The following is a 19,370-nucleotide window of genomic DNA, read 5'->3' as shown; positions in this document are numbered from 1 at the left end:
GTTTTGCTTTTCACCTACAATGGTGAAAAGGCTCCACTGAAGGAATGGTGAGAGGCACCACAGAAGGGAAGCCACCAAAATTCCATGACTCTCGTGATTGTTCTGCTTTCCACCTGCAATGGTGAGAGGCTCCACCGAAGGGAAGCCTCCAAAATTCCACGACACTCAGAAATGCCACGACACTCGTGCTTGTTCTGTTATTAACCACAGCAGGGATAGCTCTGCTGAAGGGAAGCCTGAGAAATTCCACGACACTCAGAGATTCCCACGACATTCGTGCTTGTTCTGCTTTCCACCTGCAATGGTGAGAGGCTCCACTGGAGGGAAACCTGCAAAAATTCCACGACACTCAGAGATTCCCACGACATTCGTGTTTGTTCTGCTTTTCACCTGTAATGGTGAAAAGGCTCCACTGGAGGGAATCCTTCAAAAATTCCACGACACTCAGAGATTCCCACGACATTCGTGTTTGTTCTGCTTTTCACCTACAATGGTGAAAAGGCTCCACCGAAGCAATGGTGAGAGGCACCACAGAAGGGAAGCCTGCAAAAATTCCACGACACTCGTGCTTGTTCTGCTTTTCACCTCTGATGGTGAAAAGGCTCCACCAAAGCAATGGTGAGAGGTGCCACAGAAGGGAAGCCACCAAAATTCCATGACACTCGTGCTTGTTCTGCTTTCCACCTGCAATGGTGAGAGGCTCCACTGGAGGGAAGCCTCCAAAAATTCCACGACACTCAATAGATCCCATTGACACTCGTGCTTGTTTGCTTTTCACCAAAACGGTGAGACGCTACACGGAAGGGAAGCCTCCAAAACTCCCACAGCACTCCACTCCTGCTGCTCTTAGCCAGCAGCACACTAACACGGCCTAACAGGACACTACAGGAGTCCCACGACACTCGTGCTTGCTCTGTCCTTAACCACAGCAGGGATAGCTCCGCCGAAGCGGAGCCTCAAAAAATTCCACGACACTCGTGCTTGTTCCTCTCCACGGAAATCTTTAGTAAAAGGCGAAAGATTTATACGATCTGAAGAGAAACCAGAGTATAACCCCACCCCTGCCCGGCCCCGTGCCCATTGCCGGCCCGCCGCCCCCAGCACACGGCGTCCTGCCCTCCTCCGCTCCTCCCGGCACAGCCCGGCTCCGCACCGCCCCGTTCCCCGCCGCCCCGTCCGATCCCGCCGGCCGCTCACGCGCGGATCGGCGGAACCCGGCGTGGCGCGCGTGTCCGCCGGTTGCACGCGGGGTATGCTAATAAGTTGTATGCTAATTTGCCGCATGCTAATGAGGAGGCGCCATTGCCTCAGCGCCCAGCGCTCAGGGCGGGGCGGTACTGCCTGGCGCCGAATTGAAACGAAACTGAACGGCGGGAGCGGGGCGGGGCGCGTCTGCTTGCGGAGCGCTGTGCGGCACTATGCTATGGGGGCTGCAGTGCTGAAACTGAACGGAACTCGGGACGTTGCATTGTCAGCGAACAGCACAGCCCAAACGCTCACTGTGATATGAAGCGTCAGTGAGATCGCTCCACTGAAGGGGAGCAGCAACAATTCCACGACTCTCAGAGATCCCACGGCATTTGTGCTTGTTCTGCTTTTCACCTGCAATGGTGAAAACGCTCCACCGAAACAACGGTGGGAGGCGCCACAGAAGAGAAGCCACCAAAATTGCACGACACTCAAAAGATCCCACGACACTCGTGCTTGATCTGCTTTCCACCAGCAATGGTGAGAGGCTCCACCGGAGGGAAGCCTCCAAATATTTCACGATATTCAAAAACCTCACAACACTCTGTTGGATCTGAGCAGCAGTGGGATAGCTCTGCAGAAGAGAAGCCTGCAGAAATCCCACGTCACTTGTGCCCGTTCTATAGCTTGGTCTAAGTGGAGATTCCAAAAGTTCCATGACACTCGTGCTTGTGCTGCTATTCACCTGCAATGGTAAAAAGGCTCCACAAAAGCAATGGTGAGAGGTCCCACTGAAGGGAAGCCTCTAAAATTGCACAACACTCAAAAATTCTTACTGTGTTTCTGCTTGTTCTGCTTTTCACCTACAGTAGTGAAAAGGCTCCACCTGAGGAAAGCCACCAAAAATCCCACAACACTCACAGACGTCACAACACTCGTGCTTGTTGTATCTAAGCAGCAGTGGGCTAGCTCTGCCGGAGGGAAGCCTCAATCCCATGCTTGTGCTCATTCTATTGCTCGTTCTAAGTGGAGATTTCAAAAGGTCCACGACAGTCGTGCTTGTTCTATTACTAACCACGATAGGGATAGCTCTGCCGAAGGGAAGCCTGAGAAATTCCACGACACTCAGAGATTCCCACGACATTCATGCTTGTTCTGCTTTTCACCTACGATGGTGAAAAGGCTCCACCGAAACAACAGTGAGAGGCTCTGCTGAAGGGAAGCCTCCAAAACTCCCACAGCACTCCACCCTGCTGCTCTTAGCCAGCAGCACACTAACACGGCCTAACAGGGCACTACAGGAGTCCCACAACACTCGTGCTTGCTCTGTCCTTAACCACAGCAGGGATAGCTCCGCCGAAGCGGAGCCTCAAAAAATTCCACGACACTCGTGCTTGTTCCTCTCCACGGAAATCTTTAGTAAAAGGCGAAAGATTTATACGATCTGAAGAGAAACCAGAGTATAACCCCACCCCTGCCCGGCCCCGTGCCCACTGCCGACCCGCCGCCCCCAGCACACGGCGTCCTGCCCTCCTCCGTTCCTCCCGGCACAGCCCGGCTCCGCACCGCCCCGTTCCCCGCCGCCCCGTCCGATCCCGCCGGCCGCTCACGCGCGGATCGGCGGAATCCGGCGTGGCGCGCGTGTCCGCCGTCTGCACGCGGGGTATGCTAATAAGTTGTATGCTAATTTGCCGCATGCTAATGAGGAGGCGCCATTGCCTCAGCGCTCAGCGCTCAGATTGGGGCGGTACTGCCTTGCGCCGAATTGAAACGAAACTGAACGGCGGGAGCGGGGCGGGGCGCGTCTGCTTGCGGAGCGCTGTGCGGGACCGTGCTATGGGGGCTGCAGTGCTGAAACTGAACGGAACTCGGGACGTTGCATTGTCAGCGAACAGCACAGCCGAAACGCTCACTGTGATATGAAGCAGCAGTGAGATCGCTCCACTGAAGGGAAGCAGCAACAATTCCACGACTCTCAGAGATCCCACGGCATTCGTGCTTGTTCCGCTTTTCACCTGCAATGGTGAAAACGCTCCACCAAAGCAATAGCGAGAGCCTCCTCAGAAATTAAGCCTCACGATACTCGCGCTTATTGCATGTAACCGGCACTGCGCAACGAGCACGGGCACTCGCTCCGTAACTCGAGCTGCGCGGGGGCCGTACCAGCTCCATCGCGCTCACGCTAGCTCTGTCCTTAACCACAGCAGGGATAGCTCCGCCGAAGCGGAGCCTCAAAAAATTCCACGACACTCGTGCTTGTTCCTCTCCACGGAAATCTTTAGTAAAAGGCGAAAGATTTATACGATCTGAAGAGAAACCAGAGTATAACCCTGCCTATTCGCAGCCCTCATCCCACTGCCCGCCCGCCTGTCTAAGCACACGGCGATCTCTGTCTCTCCCGCTGTGTCCTCCTTTTCCAATCCCCCACTTTCGTACTTCGCTCCCGGCCCCACACACCCCGCGCTATCCCGCGGGAACGGCGGCGCGGCGCAGCGCTGTCGGGGTCGCGCCGCCGCGGTGCACGCTGGGTATGCAAATTAATGAGCCGTACGGTAATGACGGGCGCAGACAGGCAAATCAGCTACAGGGTTCTTGTTGCTGTATTGTCTCTTAGCAACGGCGCCCGCCCGCGGTTCCGGCGCGATGACGTCACGACCTCGCGAGAATTCGCGGCGGCAAACCGCCCCGTGATCCTTTGCACCGCCTCTTTGCGGCGGTGCTGCGCCATGGGTGAGTGGGGTTGGTGCTGGGCCTGGTCGTCATCCGCCGCCATCCGCTCGTTGTGCTGCCGCTGCCTGTCTGTGTTCTTTGCCAAGTGGTGGCTGGGGGTGCCGCCATCCCCTGCTGCTTCTTTTGGGAGAGGCCGCGGCAGCGCCGAGTAATTGGTGGGAGAAGATTGCCCAGGCTCAACATGGCGTCTGGGGGGAGGCGGCCCCGCCGGGCCTCAGTGCGGGGCTTTTTTATAGTGATGTTTTTGCGGGGTGCTTCGGGCCTTCCTGCAGCCCCCAGGAGATGGGATGGATATGCAGGGTGGTGGGGCTAAGGCTGACCGCCTGTAGGACGTTGCAGCCTGGCTCAGAGGAGGATGGGTTGAGGTGCCTTGTTTCCTATAGGGATTTACAGTTTGGTGTAGAGCGTGCTCTGCCAGATTCAGTTGGTGTTTTAAAGCTTCTGTTGTTGTGGACTTAATTGCTCGATATGAGATGCTTCTTGCCGGGGCTTGTAAGGTAAGTTGGGGGGCTGGAACCCAAAGAGAACTAGAGAGCCTTGCAGACATGCTGGATAGAAACAGCCTGGTCTGTGCGGCTGTGCTGGAAGTGATCAAAGTGCCTCTGAGTCTCAATGATGAAGCTTCTCTGACTGCTGCATAAAGCTGAGTGTGCTGTGCGGATGCCAACCTTGGAGAGCTGAGGACTCAGAGGTGTGCCCCGCTGTGGGCAGGTGGGGTCTGTGCACGCTCTGACCACGCTGCTCCATACATTCAGGTATCTCCAGGGACAACTGGCATAAGCGACGCAAGACTGGGGGCAAGAGGAAGCCCTACCACAAGAAGAGGAAGTATGAGCTGGGTCGGCCTCCTGCCAACACTAAGGTGGGTGATTGGTGGAGGGCAGTCAGTTGTTTTTCAGATGTGGTTTGCTGGTTTTAGCAATAAGAGGCAATAGGAGTGATGAAACTTTCACCTTAGGTAGATACAACAGACCGTTTTGGTCATTTACTGTATCTGCCGATGCTGGGGTTTGTCATAGTTACACTGACCGTGCTGCCTTCCAGCTTAGGACTTGACTGGGCTCCTCATGTGCCGCACTGCTTACTGACACCAGCAATGCCGATTATTTTTCTGTCTGCAGATTGGTCCACGCCGAATTCATACAGTGAGGGTTCGTGGTGGTAATAAGAAATACCGTGCCCTTCGATTGGATGTTGGCAACTTCTCTTGGGGCTCTGAATGTAAGTACATCATCAGTGCAATGTGATTTAAATGCATTTTTACAGCTGTGGCAGTCTGCAGTGCTGCTAACGGAGTAGAAGTAAGCATAGATTTTTAGGCTGGGTTTGAATACGTTTTGCAGAGTTGGCTTCGAAGCAGTACGCATGGTGATGATAACTTTGACATTATGTGGCCTTGGGAGACTTGGATGTCTGCTGGGTTCACGGTGATTGGAGTGTCATAGTTACACTGAGGGGCGTGCTTGTATTGGCTGCTTATCAGGGTGATTAGCCTGTGGTGGAAAAAAAAGAATGCCTACAGGTTTTCATCAATGCAGCTTGCATCCTGACCAGTGTATTGACAAGGGAGCACGTGGTTTCTTAGTGATGGCAGAGCGTTGTCTGAAATAAAAAGTGCTGCCATTTTTTGGCAGAATTGCAGTAATGAGGGGATTGAGCTCACCTTGCAGAACACGTGTGAGGTATGTGAGTGAAGAGAGGGAAACCTGTTGTTTTTTTTTAACCTGTCCTTTGTGTGACAACTGCTAAATGCAGTAGCTGAATGCTGAGTGTTTCACGTGGGCCATGAAGAGTGAAAGCCCAGCTTCATCTCCCACTTTATTCAAAATCTCTTCTCCTGTAAAAATGGCTCCCATTCCATACATTCAGCTCAGTTTATTTGGTAATTGTAGGAAGCTGGATTGAACCCTCTGTGTGGTGTTGATTGGCATCTGCTAAGGTATCTTCCACTCCAGAAATCTGCTGTTCACCATTATTTAGTCATCTTAGAGATGAGTTCCTTCAGCGCCACAGGTTTCAGTCTCTCATCTAGGATGGATCTTTTTCCACATACAGACTTGTGTTGTAGGATCAGATTTGGATTGCTGGGATAAAAAAAAGATAAATGTGGGCTAAATTAAAGGCAGTGTCAGGGGGCTGGAGGACATTTGAGGGGGTGATGTGAGCTGAGTTTAGGGTATGCTTGAGATCCCGTGGAGCATGTTGTCAGCTGTCTGATTCCTATAGGTTTGAATTCATGCTCTTCTTTTGAAAGGCTGCACTCGCAAGACCAGGATCATTGATGTTGTCTACAATGCTTCCAACAACGAGCTGGTGCGGACGAAGACCCTGGTGAAGAACTGCATCGTTCTTGTTGACAGCACGCCGTACCGACAGTGGTATGAAGCCCACTATGCCTTGCCCCTTGGACGCAAGAAGGGTGCCAAGCTGGTGTGTATGCCTGGGGTTGCTCGGTTTCTTGGCAGCTAGCTGTTGTGAGTGACCAGCACCTGCCAGCATTGATTGGGTTCCTGACAGCGGTAGCACTGGTGTTGTGGGCTGCATTCCCATCACTTCCCAGAATAGGTCAGGTTCTGTTAATGGAGCATTCGGGACCGCAGAGTTCTGAGACAAGGCGCTCGGTTGTGCACAAGGGTCTGACTGTCCATCTTCTGTCTTCTGATGATGATACTTCTGTCCAGTTCTGCTACTGAAGGGAGAGCGATGACACTTGTGATGCTGAGGAAGACTTTGCAGTCAGGTCCTTGTGCTGAGGAATTGCTGTCCTCTGATTTAAAAGCTAGTGGATTACTAACTTGGCTTTGAACTGTTTTAAAGTGTCTTTATCCAGATTCATTCAGCCTCAAATTTCAACATCCAAACCCCAGGTACTTAAAAGTTTTTTGAACACTTGTGCAGTATTCAGCTTAAGGTAGTCTTGTGTTAAAAATAAAGCTCTCGTTTGCTCACCCACTGTGTGGTTCAGAGCATGGGGAGAGCTTGTAGCTTGTCTGCCAGGAATTGCACCACACCTGTGTGCTCTTATATCTGGAGAAGGAGAGTATTCACTTTCTTGGGGGGATTAGCTAATTGAGGAAGCCTTTGCAGTTTCATCTGTCAGGGGAGTTTCCTGAGGGCACTGTCCTTTGCTGTCAGCAGTGACTCCAGTCAGTAACGTTTCATTTCTTGACCTCAAAAGTAAAACAAACAAACAAAAAAAAAAAATAGCACTTGATTCTGTGAAGTATTTGTGCCTTGAGAAGATGTGATTTGGGACATGACGGTACTTAAAGAAAATCCTTCTATTTTCTGTGAAGATCTCTTGCAAGAAATAACCACGTAGTCAACCTTCAGTTTATGCTGACCTTGTCTTTACATATGGGCTTCATTTTAGACACCTGAGGAAGAAGAAATCTTGAACAAGAAGCGTTCAAAGAAGATCCAGAAGAAATACGACGAGCGAAAGAAGAATGCCAAGATAGCCAGTATTCTTGAGGAGCAGTTCCAGCAAGGGAAGCTACTGGGTGAGTCCCTGGGAGCATTGGTGTGGGTGTGGATGAGGGAGTCAGTCAGCAGTGCCAGAACAGATGCTGTTCTTGCTCCTGGGATCATGTCAGGCTGTGTCTACAAGCTGTGATAAAGTTAACTGCAAGGTGAAAGCAGTGGGAGAGTCCTCCCTATCTGTCTGCAGGTGTTCTGGGTGGTAAGAGTAACTGTTCTTGTACTTTCTCTGGAGATAGCCCAGCCCTGGCAGGAACGTAAAATGTTTCTGCAGCTGAAGCACTGGGAGCGACAGCTAGCAAACCTGCCTTTTTAGCCTTGAGGGAAATGATGGGGCTTGAGACCTGCAAAATGAGTGAAGACATGGGTGGACTGTGTTCCAGGAAAAGCTCAGCATGTACATTAGCAGTTTTAGCAGTGTCAAGTTCTGTTGCAAATAGTTCAGTGTTTTGAAGTCTTCTGGTGATGAGACCTTTGTCCAGTTCTGCTACTGAATTTGGGGGATGACTGTTTGGAGATCTGAAGAGGACTTCTTTGTGGGTGTAGTCCAGCAGAGCAGGTTCAGAGCAAGGTATCGGGGGGGGGGGGTACTTAAGCAAGCACGTAAGTTGGTATGTTACTGGTCCTTGCTCATTCATGCTTTTGCAGAGAGACTGCAAGTAATGTTTCCTTTGATTTGTGTATATGTATATAGAGAATTATTTAACTTAACTGAATGAGTTCTCCTTGCAGCCTGCATTGCCTCCAGACCTGGACAGTGTGGCCGAGCTGATGGTTATGTGTTGGAAGGCAAGGAATTAGAGTTCTACCTGAGGAAGATCAAGGCCAGAAAAGGCAAATGAAAAGCAATGATTCTCCTGAAAGAGCCAATAAACACACGAGTCTCCGGTAATAAATGGGTTTTGTGCTTATTTGTGTGCAGAGGGGCCTTGTAGCTCCTTAGGAGCATGAAAGCAAGAAGGCTCCCCTGCAATCGCCAGGTGCTTTTCTGTCTTGAGGTAAACTCTGATCCTGCTTGCTGTTGATTAACGTCTCGCTGGGTTCTACAGCAGTGACTTAGTGAACCAAGTGAATGTGGAAGAGTCGTCAGCAGGAATTGAGGTTGGCAACTTCAGGAGGTTGTTGTTTATTATTATTACTGCACAGATACTTGTAAAAGACATGGAATGAAGCTCAAATGGCATATTACCAATGCTAGAAAAAACTACTGCAGAGGGAGGGTGTGGATGTTCATTCCTGCTGCAGTTTGGCTTTTTGGGAATAGAGTGGTTCTGGCAGGGCATGTGTTCCCTTCGCCCTCTGGTGCCTTAGGTAAGCACTGACTGCATGGGGCCCTTTGCCAAGCTGCCTCAGGAGGAGGGTGCCCACTTAGCAGCTTCAGAGGTGCAGCACTGAACGTTTGTTAGACTGCATCTGGCTGAAAGCAGATGTCACAGCCCTGGCCCCTGCAGCTGGTATCTCCTGCCTTTTTTCTGTCCTCTGGTTGGCGCCAGCAGTCCTATTTGCCGTGGCCTGGTGCTTTCTGCCTGGCTGCGCGCTCACCTTTAAGGTCCAGGATCATGTTCTAAACCAGCTGTTGGCTGAATGTCTGCACTGGTCGGTGACTAGCTGGTCTTTCCCTGATCTCCTGGTCTCATTCCAGTGCAAGAGAAATCCCTTCTAGCAGAAGGGCCAGGCTCTCTCTGTGGCCTGCCCCTTTCGAAAGCTGGATACAAGCTCCAGCTTTTCACGTTGTCACTTAGAGCAGGATTAGGAAACTGTGATGAGTTTTTTGCCCTTGTTTGGGAGCATCTGGTGACAAGTAACTTTACAAAGTCATTGTAACATCAGGTTTGTAGTTCCCCAGTGCGCTGGGCAGGCTGAATGTTCACACACCTGGTGCCTGCTAAGTGCATGCTCTGCATACCTGACCCACTTGTACATTCTTACAAAAGCCTGTTTGTTCGTGGGAGTGCTCTGGTGAGATGGAGGCTGGCTGTGGCCCAAACCTTGCGCTTAACTCTCAGCTGCAGGAGTCTGTGATCAGCTTGCCCCCAGCAGAGCTGTAGTGAATAAAATGCAACTCCTTCCGTCAGGCAGCTCTTAGTGAAGTCCACTGAGGGTCCCTCGCTGGGTAGGGTGCTGAGCTCCAGCACTTCAACGAGGGCTGCCTGCCCCACAAATAAGGCTGTTCTACTGATTTTCTTGTGTGCCCTGCCCTGACAGCAGACAGCAGGAGGTGCTAGTGGGCACGGATGACCTGAGCTGCAGGGATTCACCCTGCTTTGCTGGTGGGTGCTGGGGGTGGAAGAGACATCAACGATCTGCTAGCGGTGCCACTGCCCTGCAGCCCAGCTTTGTGCTCACTGCAGGGGTGAAATGGGCACCTGGGAGTCTCAGCGCAGGGCCTGGCTGGGTGTGATGTTTGCACAAGCACATTCTTTCTCCATAGTGATCGCATATAAACTTTCCCTGCTTTCTAGCAGCGTGTTCTGCAGAGAGGTGCGGTGGCTGCGATAAAGGGCATTTGGGAGGGATGTGTCACGGCAGCTTCCTCCGCGTTTGCCTCGCGCCGCTCACCCTCTGCAGAGAGCAAACAGGATTCAGGGAGTTCCTGGGGGACTTTGGACAGAGGGAGGAGCTGAGATGAGTGTTAGGGTAAGGGCAGGGATTGTAAACCTTGCCATGATGGGCAGGATTATGACTGATCCATCAATAGCCAGTATTGCTATCGCTGCTGCCAAGGGTGACAGCCCGTGGGAACGGAGCCGGCACCCATAGCTGTGCTGCAGGGACATGGGAACATGGCAGGATGGCAGATAGCCAGGCTGTGTGGCACTGCCAGTACCTGTGGTGACACGGGCACGAGGCCTCGTGCAGCTGGGAAGTAGGAGGCATCACTCCTGGCGTGACTGTGTGCAGTGATTTACAGCAAGCATGCAATGAGCTGAGCCAGATAGGTGCTGGGTTATACTGCTTGAACTTGGAGAGGGTCATGAGTGCCAGTGCCTTTGTCAGGCCTGGATTAATTCTGGGTAAAGTCTTTAGAAAGGGGATTTTTAGCAGCCCTGCTGTTATACTCATGGAGAACATGTCTGGATGGGGGAATTCACCTGCAGAGGCTGAAAGCACCTTTTGCTTTGTAGCATGCAGCTGTGTAACCTGGTCTGAAGCCCCATAGGCATTGCAGTCTGAGCCCATGGGATGGAGTTCACCCACTTTTAGGATGCAGTTGATGTTCCTGCCCCTCACTGCTGGGAGTGACAACAAAGATCCTCAAATCCAAGGTTGGCAAGAACTTTATTAACATTGAGGGTACATTCCAGCACGGTGCTGAACACATTTGCTCTGACCTGGCTCGGTGCTTGGGCTGTCCCCTTGGCAGCAGGCAGTGTGCCTGGCCAGCTGCGAGTGGTGGCATCGCCCCGACCCATCAGCACCTCCCCACCACCCTGGGGACAAACCCTGGTTCAGGACTGGTGAGGTCCTGCTTCTGGCCAGGGGTGCATTGGGACAGGGCTCTTCCACCTCCTCATGGCTCCCCAGCCCCTGGCTGCTCGATTTCAATGCTCTCTGTGGATGGTGCCTCCACCTGGATTAGTGGCAGCTTCTCCTTCTGCTTATTGGAGGTCTTAGGGGAGTGGGGGCTGCCCCTCTGGCTCTCCTCATCCTCCGTCTCCTCCTCCTCGATGCGGCTGACAGCCTCGGGGTCCTCGCTGTGGGCACTGCTGTCCCCCCTGGCACGGCGCAGGTGAGGGGTGGCTCGGCCGCCTCGACCAAAATTTTTGATGCTGATGGCAGGGGATGCGGCGGCGAGGAAACGGCTGAGCAGCGGGGTCTGCGTGCGGGCCATGTTCGGCGAGGCCTCCACCGTCTGGCTCTGCTCCATGTCCTCGGTCATGCTGAGGGGCACAGAGGGGTGATTAGGGTGGCCGCTTGTCCCCAAGGTCCCCACTGAGCCCGCCAGATCAGTGGTAGGGACTCCCTCCATGTTCCAATTGGGATGTCCTGTGCACTCACCGCATGTCAAAGGTGGAGCCCAGGAAGGAGGGCTTCAGAGTCTCGGCGGCAGTGGCTATGGTGTAGGGGGGCTGAGCCACGGACTCGTTCCAGTACTTGTCCTTGGTGGCTGGTGGCAGGTTCTGGTACATGTCATCCACCGACAGCAGGGACACCTAGACGTGGCAGGGACAGAGGACGGCTCCCATTGGCACCTTGCTGGGTGTCCCCATGCCCACCCAACCCGATGACAGCCCAGGGCAGGACCCACCTGCAGGTTTCTGTCTATCAATTGATTGGTCTCAAAGTCATCATCATCTTCCCCAAAAGGGTTAATGATCTGCTCTGCAACCTGGGGAGGGAGGGAGGGAACAGGTGACACAAGGACACAGGGACAATTACGGAGACACCTTCCCACAGGGCTCTCCATCCTTCAGTCCACATAGAAACATAGAACATAATCATAGAATCATTCAGGTTGCAAAAGACCACTGAGATCATCCAGTCCAACCACTGACCCATCGCCACCATGTCCACCAAACTATGAAACACGAAACAGACCGGTGTTCCATGTCCCATCTACCCAGTGCCCTGCTGTGACATGCGCTATGCCGGGAATCCCTTAAGGCACATCCCAGCCATGTGGTCACATCTCACCTTCAGCCAGCCAGCGTAGAAGAAGAACTGGAGGAGGGTAGAGAGGGGGACGTACATATCCAGGTCCCCCTCCTGCCCTGGCTCCAGCGGCTCCAGGAACTGCCTCCCAATGAGGCAGAAGGCAAAGAAGGAGTACACAGCAATGGTAACCACCTGCGTGGGGAACATGGGGACAGAAGGTGACAGTGAAGGGAGGCAATCCCACATTGCTGCTGGGCTGGGGTCACTCACCTGTGTGTACACCAGTGGGATGCTGATCCAGTCGTAGTGGAACAGCATGCTGCACTTGGCCCGGAACAGGTTCAGCTCCTAGCAGGGAGACACAGGTGGGTTTTTCCCTATCCCCCATACTTCTCAGCCCCTTGCACACCTGATGCTGACTCACATCCATCAGCAGACGCAGGGCAACATCATCACGGATGCGGCCATCGCGCCGCGCCTGGGCTGCCAGGTTGGTGAACCAGACACAGGGGATCCAGTACTTGTTGAAGTCCGAGTACAGGCTCTCAAACTGCTTGCGCTCATCCTGCGTCATGAAGCCTGCAGCAAGGCAGAGGATCAGCATGATCATGATTTTGGGGACGGTCCCAACGGGAATCTGATTCTGTATGGAACCTACAGCCATGGGGGACGTTGGTGAGCAGAGAAGACATAGGTGTCTTTGGGGATGAATGCCTATGTAGGGAAATAAGCTCTCCACACCGTGGTTGGGTACAGCATCCAAGGGGCTGGAGATGCGTATTAGCGGGGCATCCCTACTGCAAACTCCCCCAGAGTAACACCTCTAAGGGCCCCACCTCTCCCACCCCATCATCCTGGGGTCTGTCACCCCTCACCAGCTTCCACCACATGGTCCATGGTGGGGAAGCGTTTGAGCACCCTGGTGCTGACGGAGCGTAGGATGAGGACGGCCGACAGGTTGGCGTAGCGCACCAGGGTGCGCCGCAGGATCCGACCCCGCTCGTCCTTGCCGTGGACGTTGCTGGAGATGACACACATGAGCTGGTCAGGCAGCGGGATGCTGGTGTACTGTGCCCACCACCGATTCACAATCAGGGTGACATAAAAACCTGCAGAGAGACGTTCCATTGGGAGCTCTGAGTGGTTGGGTCCGGTGAAGATGAACCAGTTCCCGTTGAATTTCTGGGGTTACTGTTCCCAGGGATGGAGATGGGGATATCCCTGACTCTTTCAGGTTGGATATCAGGAAAAATTTCTTCTCCAAAAGAGTGGTCAGGCACAGGCACAGACTGAGCAGGGAGGTGGTGGTGTCACCATCCCTGGAGGTGTTCAAGAACCAAGGGGATGTGGCACTGAGGGGCAAGGTCAGTGCGCATGGTGCGGTGGGTTGGGGTTGGTGGATGATCATCCCATTGGTATCTCCAAGGACAAGAGTGGCTCCAGGAGCTGAGAGTCACTCCCAGGACTCCTCCAGCCCCCAGCCAGGATGGGCAGGGGGGGCAGCCCCACAGCTGGGAAACAGGAAAGGGACCCATACCTAGGACAAAGGACATGGGGATGAGGTCCGTGGAGCGGTTGCAATACTCAGCCACCTTGGTGTAGAGACGCTTCTGTTCCTCGGTCAGCAGCCGCCTGCAGCAGGCATGAAGCAGGGTCAGGGGCGAGCAGTGGGAACCCCACAAAAAGCCATTGTCTGTGTCCTCTTCTCCTTGTGGAATCCCACCCCAACCCTCCTGGGGGAGTCTCTTGAGGACCAGTGGACCATGATTGATGGACCCCTACACATCCCCACCCCCAGACGAGGCCCCTCACATATGACATTGAAGGCATAGGGAGCAATGCAACCCACTCACCGGTAGATGATGCTGAGCAGTGCATACAGCACCACAAAGACGATGAACTCCTTGTAGAGCAGCTTGTAGATGCTGCCCTTCCAACGGAAAAGCAGCTTGGAGAAGCCCCAAAAACGGGAGTTGGCGACTTTCAGTGTGTAGGAGACTGTCATGGCAGCACAGCCCCACTCCTTGGGGCAGGAGCACCTTTATCTCACTGCCTGGGGAGGAGCAGGGTCCCTGATGCTGGCCAGGACATGCACTCACCCCCACACCAAGCACTGGTGCCCATCAGCCAGATCGCTCTGCAACCTCTGCCCATCCCTACTCATGTCCGTGACTTCCCCTAAATACCCCAGTGTGGACCCATCAGCCCCGCGGTGATGGATTGGGGCTGTCACAGCCAAGGAACAGGGAACTGAGGCTCAGCCACACCTCGCTGTGACCGGAGATGTCGATGGGAGCTGTTGGTGCCAGTGCTGGGAAGCACGGTGCTGGGAAGCACAGTGCCCAGTGGGGTGCTTTGGGAAGTTCCCCTTAAGAGGGGAAAGGACAGCTGGAGGCGGAGGGCTGGAAGGGCAAATCTCAGTGGGACAAAAACCACTGGGAACCATATGCAGGGAGCAACAGGACGTGCAGTGAGATCACCCCATCCTCATCCTCATCCCCTATCTGTCTGCACTGGTACTGGTGCTCCCAGCCCAGCAACCTCAGGGTCGACAGCTCCGTCGCATTGTGGGCTGTGCTGGGCAGGAAACGCCGCTTCCTTTACAGCCTTAACGCCGTGTCCCGCCCTGCCCGGCTCCCTTCCTGCCCGGCACAGCGCCCAGCCCAGCCTGCATCGGCTCCAACCATGGAGGCTTCCAATGCAAGAAATGCCCCTCATACATCCCCCTGCTGCCCCTTGACTTTCTCATGATGCTGAGGCACAGGTACAGGACACGGGGCTGCAGCAGGGCTGGGACACCCGTGGGTGGAGATAATGGAGATAATTTACAGCCCCCCACCAACCCTTCCTGACCCGAACACTGTGCCCACAGCTTCTACCAGTAGGCCATAAATCACAGGCTCAGTCACACAGGTCGGCACCCGCTGCCCCGAATCAAGAGACAGGGTGCAGCCACACTGCCAGGAGTACAATGATTTATTTTGCATTGGGCAGGGAAGGCTGCACCCCATGAGCACTTTGCTATCGTGGCCCCAGTCGAGCCCACCTTTGCCCAGTGCTCACACATGCGTGTGTGCATGTGTACAATGCAGTGGGCACGGCAGGGTGTGCTGGTGGAGCAGGCAGGGCTGTTCCAGGCTGCCCATGTGGGACTCAGTAAGCAGATCTCATTTCTTGTCCCTGGGTCCCATTCTGTGTAGGCTGGGAAGCAGCAGAGCTGTGCTGGATGCAGCTGGATGCAGAGACGACAGAGAACCTGCTCAGAGGGTCTGGTGCACACAGTGCTGTTGTACAGATGGGACAGCCCCACCTCCTCTCCTTGCCTTGTGTCCAAGTATGCCATCAGCCCACAGAAAACCCCCTGTGCCCTGCCCAGTGCAAGCATGGGGCACATGTAGGGGAATGCAGCAGGAGGGGTGGCAATTTGGGGGTGCAGCTCTGCAAACAGCCAGTGCAAGAAATGGCAGACTGGTCTGTGTATCCCCACAGCCACCAGTATGTTCCAGCCAGATCCCAAATCCCAGCCCAGCTACCCATCAGTGTAGCTCGATGTTCTCATACTCCAGGTTGTCCGAGTCCTCCAGCTCGATGCCAGGCACCAGGTTGTAATAGTTGGTCGACTGGTTCATGTAGATCTTCTCGCGGTCAGCGGAGTCCTTCAGCACGTCGGTGACACTCACTGTGTCCCCCTCTGTCTCAGGGCTGTCCCGCTGCTCATCGTAGGTTGGAACATGGGATCCCACCTGGATCTCCACCTCCTCATAGAGGTCCCTGCTGCTCTCCTCGGGGGGCTGCAGCAGCACCCGGCTGCCCCGCAGCACCTTCCCCTCGCTCTTGGAGGGGGCACTGGTTGGCTCATAGGGGACGTAGCGGTGCGGCTCGGGGCACACGGGCACGTTGCCCCTTTCTGTTGGGGAGGTGTGGCTGCTCCCAAGGCTGTAATTGGTTTTCCTTTTCCTCCTGCAGAAGCAGCAGGTGATGGCTGCGAGGATGAGGAGGGGAGGCAGGCAGATGAAGAGGGCGGTGAGGCTTTGGTGCTGCTGGCACAGCTCGTCCCGTGGGATGCTCTGCAGCTCTGCACCACGGTGCCTCTCCGGTGTATGGCAGGTGAGCTGGGCGGGCAGGCTGGGGGTGCCCTGCAGGGCATCCAGCAAAGCACAGCTGCACTCCCAGCTGTTGTTGGAGAGCTGCAGCTGCAGCAGGGATGGATGCAGAAGGGTGGGAGGGAGGGAGGTCAGTGCGTTGAACCCCAGGTGGAGTTCCTGGAGCTGGGTGGAGGCTTTCAGGAAGGATGTGGGCAGCTCCTGGAGCTGGTTCCCATCCAGATAGAGGACCTTCAAATTAGGGGCATCTTCCAGAAAGCCTCTGGGGAGGCTCTCCAACTGGTTGTGACTTAAGTGCAAGACCTCCAAGGCCGGGGGGACTCCCTGGGCGTTGCTGATGGCTGTGATGCTGCAGTGTGAGAAGTAGAGCTGGCGCAGCCCTCGCACCGCTACCAGCGCTCCCCAGTCCAGGTGGGTGACATTGGATCCAGTGAAGTTGAGGCAGCAGCTCTCGGCGAGCGGAGCTGTGCGGAACGCCTGGAAGTCCAGGGGATGGGTGCAGTTGCAACTCTGCGGTGCCGGCTCTAGGGCGAGGCTGGCAGCGAGCAGGAGGCCGCCCCATAACAGGGGCACGGTGCCTGTGGGAGGGCACAGCAGATGGGCACCCCATTGCGGGATCAGCACGGGGAGCGGTCCCTCCGCCCGTAACCGCGTTCTGTCCCCGCACCCCCGTCCCTGCCCCGTCGCGCTGCTCCCTCCCGGTTCTCGGTCCCCCCGCCCCGCAGCCGCCGCCCTCACCTGCCGCCGCCCGCCCCATGCTCCCGGGGCCGCTCCGCGCTCCCCGCCGCTGCACCGCCGCCGCCCGGCTCCGCCTCGCCGCGGGGTGGCCCCGCCGGAACCCGACCGCCCCCGGGCCCGGCCCAGCGGTGCTCGGCCTTCGGTTCCTCTGCTCCGTCCCCTCTCCCCGGGCTCCTAACACTGCGAGCCCTCCGGTAGCGCTGTGCCGCCCCTCCGCCCCTTACATCCCATCCACTCTCCCGCCCACCCCAAAAATCCCATACTCAAACACTCCTCCCCATCCGTTCCCCCTGCAGAACCCTTTCCAACTTCGCCCCATCCCCACAGGCTGTGTGCTCCATCAGCGCCTTCTGTACCCTCAGTTCCTGCGGGACTCTGGCTCTGCCTGATCCCTTTCTCCCAGGGAGGGGGACAGGACCCGTCCCGTCCGGTGCCACCTGTGTGTGGGGTGCAGCCCCCAGTCCTGCCGTGGGTGGACATGTTCATGGGATAAGGACCAAAGGGACAACCTTTCAGGTCCTTACAATTTTCTTCCACCCCTCACAGCTCCCCGGACGGGAAGGAGGTGCCAGACTTGGACACAGCAGCACAACCCACAGGAAAAGCAGTGCTGGAGAGGGAATTCCATACCCCAAAGTGTGTGTGTGCTCAGAGCCCCAAGGAGCTGGGGAAACTGAGGCACATGGCAAACACCGCTGAAGCCTGGGGGCAAGGAGGGTTCTGCTCCTCTTCCCAGTTTGGGCCACATTTGCACAGCCAAGTCCAAGTGCTTCCTTAATTCAATGGGATCTAGGTCCTTTTACATCTCCTTGCAGGAAGGATTTGCAGCTTGCCCTCTGCACACCCCCAGCAGCTCACCCTGCTTCCTTCCCCCGCTCAATCACCTCCTCTTCCTCCTCAGCAGCTGCAGCCCCATCATCTGTCCGGTGAGAGGGACAAGGGAGGAGGAAGACCCTACCCCTGAGAAGGTCACAAACCCTGGGCAGCCCCCCTCTTTCAGGGTCCTTCTTACACCCAGGTGCACTGTGCATCAGCTACACATTTTTGCTTCCCAGTTCCTGCTGCCACTGAGCATATCATCACAGGGGTCCTTGAGGGGGGTGGAGGGAGGGGGAACCTTTCTAAAGAGGTTCTGTTCTTCCCATATCTCCAATCAAAAAGCTGCAGGCAGGCGAGAGGTGGCCTCAGAGCTCCCCTTCTCCAGACTGCTGCCATTACACCATGCTCTCTTCCTACCGGCATGGCAAAACACCCATCTGTGGTGCTTTCCTGCCCTTATGCATCATGCAGGGCTGAGCTGCAAGTGGAAGAGGACCAGATCCTGAGCTCCTTCCATCCTACGGTGGGGGTGTGGAGGGATATGGGGGAATGCAAGCACCCGCTCAAGTCCCTGAGCCCACCTGGAGTTGTTGCTCTCATCAGGAGACCACGCAGTCAATCCCTGCAGGGCCTTGGGGCCTCCCTGCATCCCCAGGTGCCCCCGCCCCCGCGTTGCCACCAAAAGCTCTGCCTGGGGAGCCCCGTGTTGGGGCTTCCGTCAGAAAACCAGAGGTGCCCCGTGACGCCACCGCACACAGAGAGCCCTGGGGGCCCTGGTGGAAACCATCTGTTTCCCCAAAGGGAGAACCTGTGTTTGCTGCCAGGCAGAGCGTGGGCAATGTGTTTCCTCTGCAAAAGGTTGAAACCTGAGAAAAAAGCAAGCAGATTCAGATCACTTCAACTCTCCCCCCAAAACGGGTTTGTTCGGTCTGCCTGCAGCACCCTGAAGGATGCAGGGCGCTGGTTGTACAGAATCAATCGTGTCAAATCTTCAGCATGCCTGGGAGCACAACAAGCATCAGTGAGTGGAGCCCGGAGCTGCCTCAAAGGAGCAGAGGGGAAACTGAGGGACGAGGAACGAGAGACATGCACACAGTCCCCCAGAGCAGGGAGAGGGCAGCAGGATCTGCTTTACAGGGGCTTTTGCAACACTGATGACCCAGGATGGAGGGTACACAGGTTTCTGGCCACTCCTGCTGCCCCACATTCCTCCTTGGCCTATTCTGGATTACACAGGGATGTGTCCTCCTTAGGGTCATTACAGAATAACACCTTGGTGACACACTGCCCTGGCAGTCACCAATGTGCATGGGGTCAGCACTGCCAAACTCAGACCCATGGTGCTGGGGGATCAGCTGGGGGATTGGTGTCCCCAATCCTGAACTGGACATTGTGTGCAGTCACAGGGGACAGCATGAAGGCCCCTGGGGCACAGGGCTGTGCACAGACCAGGGCAAAGCATACCAGAAGGCTGTCTGCCCAAAGGACAGCGTGGCTCACCTCTTCCTTCCACTGTCCCATGTTTCCAGCGCCCTGCCTTGGGTGGGCTGACCCACCACATTCAGTGTGAGGGGGCTTTGGGACCCACGTCCAAGAAGTCAAGACCCGTTGCCAACTTACGGCTCTGTAATCCCACTCAGATCCACATGTGGCTCCGCGCGCCCCGCAACAGCCACACACCTCCCACCTTGTTGCGTGCCGCTGCCCCTTTAAGAG

The 19,370-nt window shown here is 55.3% G+C and overlaps 4 protein-coding genes and 8 non-coding genes across 12 annotated transcripts; 7 read left to right on the top strand and 5 right to left on the bottom strand.

The window, feature by feature from the left end:
- Positions 1-936: 936 nt before the first annotated feature.
- LOC125694283 (U5 spliceosomal RNA) lies at positions 937-1,051 on the bottom strand. Its single transcript, XR_007377491.1, has one exon. It is a non-coding gene; the product is annotated as a U5 spliceosomal RNA (small nuclear RNA).
- Positions 1,052-2,537: 1,486 nt separating this feature from the next.
- Positions 2,538-2,652, bottom strand: LOC125694273 (U5 spliceosomal RNA). The gene has a single exon (XR_007377481.1). It is a non-coding gene; the product is annotated as a U5 spliceosomal RNA (small nuclear RNA).
- A 747-nt stretch (positions 2,653-3,399) lies between these two features.
- Positions 3,400-3,514, bottom strand: LOC125694262 (U5 spliceosomal RNA). Its single transcript, XR_007377470.1, has one exon. It is a non-coding gene; the product is annotated as a U5 spliceosomal RNA (small nuclear RNA).
- A 281-nt stretch (positions 3,515-3,795) lies between these two features.
- On the top strand, positions 3,796-8,293 carry RPS8 (ribosomal protein S8). The gene is made up of 6 exons (XM_048946587.1): positions 3,796-3,918; positions 4,674-4,780; positions 5,040-5,139; positions 6,173-6,348; positions 7,292-7,421; positions 8,131-8,293. The coding sequence occupies exons 1-6, from the start codon at positions 3,915-3,917 to the stop codon at positions 8,238-8,240; spliced, it is 627 nt and encodes a 208-aa protein (XP_048802544.1). The 5' UTR covers positions 3,796-3,914; the 3' UTR covers positions 8,241-8,293.
- LOC125694266 (small nucleolar RNA SNORD55/SNORD39) lies at positions 4,522-4,606 on the top strand. Its single transcript, XR_007377474.1, has one exon. It is a non-coding gene; the product is annotated as a small nucleolar RNA SNORD55/SNORD39 (small nucleolar RNA).
- Positions 4,849-4,952, top strand: LOC125694269 (small nucleolar RNA SNORD46). The gene has a single exon (XR_007377477.1). It is a non-coding gene; the product is annotated as a small nucleolar RNA SNORD46 (small nucleolar RNA).
- Positions 6,574-6,645, top strand: LOC125694267 (small nucleolar RNA SNORD38). The gene has a single exon (XR_007377475.1). It is a non-coding gene; the product is annotated as a small nucleolar RNA SNORD38 (small nucleolar RNA).
- LOC125694268 (small nucleolar RNA SNORD38) lies at positions 7,855-7,926 on the top strand. Its single transcript, XR_007377476.1, has one exon. It is a non-coding gene; the product is annotated as a small nucleolar RNA SNORD38 (small nucleolar RNA).
- A 693-nt stretch (positions 8,294-8,986) lies between the features above and the next one.
- On the top strand, positions 8,987-9,115 carry LOC125694280 (small nucleolar RNA SNORA35). The gene has a single exon (XR_007377488.1). It is a non-coding gene; the product is annotated as a small nucleolar RNA SNORA35 (small nucleolar RNA).
- A 1,415-nt stretch (positions 9,116-10,530) lies between these two features.
- BEST4 (bestrophin 4) lies at positions 10,531-14,065 on the bottom strand. Its single transcript, XM_048946297.1, has 9 exons — positions 13,848-14,065; positions 13,532-13,626; positions 12,870-13,103; positions 12,419-12,573; positions 12,265-12,342; positions 12,034-12,186; positions 11,648-11,728; positions 11,398-11,552; positions 10,531-11,279 (listed from the first exon to the last, which is right to left on the bottom strand). Exons 1-9 carry the CDS (start codon positions 13,997-13,999, stop codon positions 10,910-10,912), a joined length of 1,473 nt encoding a protein of 490 aa, XP_048802254.1. The 5' UTR covers positions 14,000-14,065; the 3' UTR covers positions 10,531-10,909.
- Positions 14,066-14,070: 5 nt separating this feature from the next.
- LOC125693881 (SLIT and NTRK-like protein 6) lies at positions 14,071-16,927 on the bottom strand. Its single transcript, XM_048946298.1, has 2 exons — positions 16,836-16,927; positions 14,071-16,675 (listed from the first exon to the last, which is right to left on the bottom strand). Exons 1-2 carry the CDS (start codon positions 16,852-16,854, stop codon positions 15,531-15,533), a joined length of 1,164 nt encoding a protein of 387 aa, XP_048802255.1. The 5' UTR covers positions 16,855-16,927; the 3' UTR covers positions 14,071-15,530.
- On the top strand, positions 16,395-19,364 carry LOC125693882 (uncharacterized). The gene is made up of 2 exons (XM_048946299.1): positions 16,395-16,508; positions 17,382-19,364. Exon 2 carries the CDS (start codon positions 18,076-18,078, stop codon positions 19,222-19,224), a length of 1,149 nt encoding a protein of 382 aa, XP_048802256.1. The 5' UTR covers positions 16,395-16,508; positions 17,382-18,075; the 3' UTR covers positions 19,225-19,364.
- The last annotated feature ends 6 nt before the right edge of the window (positions 19,365-19,370 follow it).

The sequence above is a fragment of the Lagopus muta genome, chromosome 5, assembly GCF_023343835.1.
Source record: "Lagopus muta isolate bLagMut1 chromosome 5, bLagMut1 primary, whole genome shotgun sequence".
Lineage (NCBI taxonomy): Eukaryota > Metazoa > Chordata > Aves > Galliformes > Phasianidae > Lagopus > Lagopus muta.
The sequence above is the reverse complement of the archived record's forward strand: the minus strand, read 5'-3'. Positions and strand labels throughout refer to the sequence as shown.